At 43.6% G+C, this 4,502-nt stretch overlaps 1 protein-coding gene across 3 annotated transcripts in view; it reads right to left on the reverse strand.

The window, feature by feature from the left end:
• Positions 1-4,102, reverse strand: part of Nfx1 (nuclear transcription factor, X-box binding 1) — a 73,823-nt gene extending 69,721 nt beyond the window's left edge. For all 3 annotated transcript variants that reach the window (XM_048783511.1, XM_048783510.1, XM_015492449.2), the window contains exon 1: positions 3,952-4,102. In XM_048783511.1, coding sequence (XP_048639468.1) covers positions 3,952-3,976 — 25 coding nt within the window. In that variant the 5' untranslated portion in view covers positions 3,977-4,102. The remainder of the gene's footprint in view (positions 1-3,951) is intronic.
• Positions 4,103-4,502: the final 400 nt, after the last annotated feature.

Below are 4,502 nucleotides of genomic sequence, written 5' to 3' on the forward strand. Positions count from 1 at the left end.
AAACAAAAAAAAAAAAAAGAGTTGATCATATGTCCCTTAAACTCACTCACTTTGCTCCTCTAAAACAATTTTTTTTTCCTCTTTCTTTTTGGTACTGGGGACTGATCCAGGCATGCTTTACCACTAAGTTACATCCCAAGCCCCTTTAAAATTTTTACTTTGACAGGGTGGGGCAGAGATGCAGAGGCTGGCCTTAAACTTGTGAACCTCCTGCTTCAGGCTCTTGAGGAGCTGGGATTACAGGTATGTGCCATCATACCTGGCTCTAGAATGATTTTAGGATAGTCAACTCAGTCCCTAAAGCCCTAAAGAAGAAATGATTAGCCTAACAACACAAAACCAGTTGGAAACATATAAAATATGCTCCGAGTCAACAGAGTCTGAAAGACATGGATTTAAGTCCCTATCACCTACTGTGCTTTAATGTAAGTTTTCTTCTATGTAATGCAGATGGAAACAATCCCTACAACAAAAAGAGTTCCTATAAAGAGTAAAGCAAGGGTGGGAAGAGGGAAGGGAGGAGGGAAGTACTAGGGAGTAATGTTGGTCAAATTATATTGTTACATTGTGTGCATGGATGTAACAATAAATATCATCATTGTGTACAACTATGGTGCACCAATTAAAAAATGTGGAAAAAAAGAGTAAAGCAAGTTAATGACATGTATAAAGTAGTTACAACGGTCTTTATTCTTGCTGTTAGGAATACAGACTATGGACTACCTGAAACATATACAGTCAAGTGCAGATGGATACGGTGCAGGTTTAATAATATGGCCTAACATTTGCTAGGTACTTAATATGTGCTGGGCACTATTCTAAGTCTTTTACATGTGTTAACTCAGTTAATCTTTATACATTCTAGATGAGAAAACTAAGGCACAGAGAGAGTAACTTGCCTAAAGACACAGAGGTATTCCAATGCAGACTCAGGATTCTAGCTCAGGATGTGTGGCACCAGAGACCAGAGAAACATAGTGAAGAACTAAATGAGTTCATAAAAGTCATAAAGTAACCTCTCACTTAATCCCATACTTCTATTGAACACTTCCACATAGGCAGAATTCTAGGGGTGGAGTATAAGGCTGCACAAAATGGCATGAGGATTAGATAAATTCAGAAGGTGGTAGAGATTTTCTAGAGACATAAGATACAAATTAAAGATAAGGATTGGTAAACTGGACCAAGAGGTCAGTTTTCCTGCTTAAAAAAAGCAAGGCTGAGGGGCTGGGATTGTGGCTCAGCCGTAGAGTGCTTGCCTAGCACCGGCGGGACCTGAGTTCGATCCTCAGCACCACATAAAAATAAAGGCATTGTGTTGAGTCCATCTACACCTAAGAAATAAATATAAAAAAAAAAAAAAAAAAAGGAAGGCTGAAAAGAGGGGCAGAAATAAGGTCAGTGAAGTTGTCCAGAATAGACTTTTGAGCAGGAATAAATCAATCCAGACAGGACTGCACCTATTCATACAGTTTATATTCCATTAGACATTAAGTATAAGGCAAAGCCCTCAGAAAGACACTTAAGAGACACGAGGAAGGGAAAAGAGATACATGAGTCAGGAAACTGGACCATAGCAAACATCGGAGACTCCTTTCACTATTTAAGTAAGTGAAAGTTACTCAATAACTGTGATGTCTCCTCATCCAGACATGGCTCTTACAGAAGTAAGTGGTATCAAGATCCAAGATAACACAGCATCATGGTAGGTGTTCAACAGGTGATCAGAGCAGAATAAGGGCAAAGCCAACTGGCAGACTATAAAGTCCAGGGACAAAGCTGACATGGAAAGTCTACCCATGAAAAAAAGATTCCTCCTGAATTAGGCTACCATTTAAGGACCTTAAATGGAGAGGGAGGTTGTAAAATAGAGATGATGCTAAAATAAGAAAATGGAATAGGGAACTAAAACAAAAACAAAGAATCACAAAAGTAGAGAGGTCTTTGAACTATGGGACTCAGTAAATGCATTTATCAGGTGGAGGTGGTAACTTGGAGCCCACACCAGAGGCCAACAACTATGTCTTACAACTAGCCTTTATTTACCCTTTCCACTTTAAACACTGAAAGATATAGAAATAAGTGAGCCTAAGGATGGGAAGACCAACAGATCCAGTTTAGAGGGTCTGGTGAAGGACTAATTGGGGAAAATAGCAAAAATATCAACCTAAAAAGCTTTTTCATATCCCTGTTGGGCATGGTGTGCATGACTGTAATCCCAGTTATTTGGGGGGCGGAGGCAGGAGGATCACAAGTTTGAGGCCATCCTTGGCACTTTAGCAAGATCCTATCTCAACATAAAAAACAAAAAGTGCTGGAGATGTAGCTCAGTCATAGAGCACCCCTGGGTTCAATCTTCAGTACCATTTACACAAAATAAGATTTTCACTGGGCACAGTGATGCATACCTGTAGTCCCAGTGGCTCAAGAGACTGAGGCAGGAGGATCATGAGCTCAAAACCAGCCTCCTCAACTTAGTAAAACCCTGTCTCTAAATAAAAAATAAAAAGGGCAGGGGATGTGGCTCAGGGGTTAAGTGCCCCTGGATTCAATCCCTGGTACCAAAAAACAAACAAACAAACAAACAAAAACCTCTCTCCCCAAGATTAATTAATACCCAAGTCGGGACTATTTACACCAATGTAGTGGTTTTTTTTTTTTTCCCAATTTTTAAAATTGAGGCCACAGTAATAAATATTTTATCTGCTATCTAGTACACAAATACATACATAATCTTATTGGTGCCCCAATAAGATCTTAAATCTTAGTTCTGTGTTAGAGCTAAGATTCAAACCAACAAATGCTGGAAATTGTTGCCTTGTTTTTCAGAAACAGTGGGTCATGAAATTAGACACCAAATCATGTAGCAGCCAGGCATAACGGAATACACCTACCAAAACAACAACAAATCAAAACAAAAAAACCCTATTAAATCAATATAGTGGGTAGTGACGACTACTTTTAAAAGTGATACACAAGCCAGATGCTACAGTGTAACTGTAGCTACTTGGGGAGGCTGAGGCAAGAGGATAGAAAATTTGACTCTGGTCTGGGTAATTTAGCAAGACCCTGTCCTAAGATTTTTAAAAAGGGTTGGGCATGTAGCTGAGTGGTAGAGTGCTTGCCTATCATGCGTGAGGCCCGGGGTTTAAACACACACACACACACACACACACACACACACACACGGAAGAAAAGAGAGTATATCACTGATAGTAAAGGAAAACATTGCTCCTGGAAATATTTAGTTCACTTTCACGTTCTGTAAGTGTGAAATAAGCTTGTGATACAAAATTATTTTTGGTCCCTGTCCACAAAGTTTGGAAGCCACGAATCTACCGTACACACTGAAGGAAATGAAAATGGACGTTATACTAACAGTCAAATAAGGCGGTCTACAGAGGCAACTCCATGAAGGCAAGTGAGCTAACAGACACAGTTCAGTGCGAGAGCTTTTACAGTTAATAACTTATTTAATCTGACAGATAAGGAAACTGAGACTTGATCACCACTGGTGTTCGGCTGGCGCGCGCGCCGCCACTCCAAGAGGTGTGCATACACCCCAAGCACAGCGCGCACACCCGATGGAACCGAGAGCCCGCCAGGCACTGGCGGCAACTTGGCCGACGCCCGCCGTTCAAAGGTGAGCCAGATGTACTCTAGATGGCCGATATAAGCCCCGTGGGACAGCGGGACACCCGCATCGATTCACTGGGCGCCAGAACAAGCCCGATCTCCTCGGAAACCCAGATGCCGGGCTTCACCACCCAGTTGAAGATGCTGGAGGTCTCCGTTTGCGCGACGAGCGTGGCTTGGCCCTTCCGAACCACTATTCCCAACTCTAGCAAGAGCCACTCTCGCGATATAAATTGCCGGAGCCCTAGCACTTAGTCATTGACCAAACTGCCCTTCCCTGAGAAGGGCCCAGTCCCGCGCGGGACAGGACAGTACCTGAGACAGGAGGCGCCTCCGCCATCCCGTGCCGCAGCACCTAAAGCAAGCCCGCAGCCAAGAGAGCGCTGTCACCCGGTCACGTGCCCCTGACTTCCGGCGCCGCACGACGATTCGCATCAGCGCGCCAGGTACACTGCCACGGAGATTGCGCGGCCTGAATCGAAGGACTCGAGTTCGTGACGTCAGACAGACGCGCCAGACGGAAGGAGGCGTGCAGCTGGTGGCAAGGAGAGGTGGCAAAAGATTGTAGGAGGAAGGGCAGGGACTTGCGTAATCTTGTTTTTCTTTTTGCGATGCTTTGTGTTTTCCAGCTATGACACCCTTTTGCCCCGCCACCCAGGAGTCTTCAGGAGTCAGCTTAGACCTCACCTTTCCAGAATAGTTTAAGCTTGGAGTTAAACAACAACAATAAAAAACACCTAATCAGGCCCTGTGGCGCCCTCCTGTAATTCCAGCTGCTCCAGAGTTAAAGACCGGATGGGAAATACGAGGCCATCCCGGACAATTTAGGGAGACCGTGTCAGTTTTTTTTTTTTTTTAAGGGCTGG

This window comes from Marmota marmota, unplaced genomic scaffold (assembly GCF_001458135.2).
Source record: "Marmota marmota marmota unplaced genomic scaffold, marMar, whole genome shotgun sequence".
NCBI classification, from domain to species: Eukaryota; Metazoa; Chordata; class Mammalia; order Rodentia; family Sciuridae; genus Marmota; species Marmota marmota.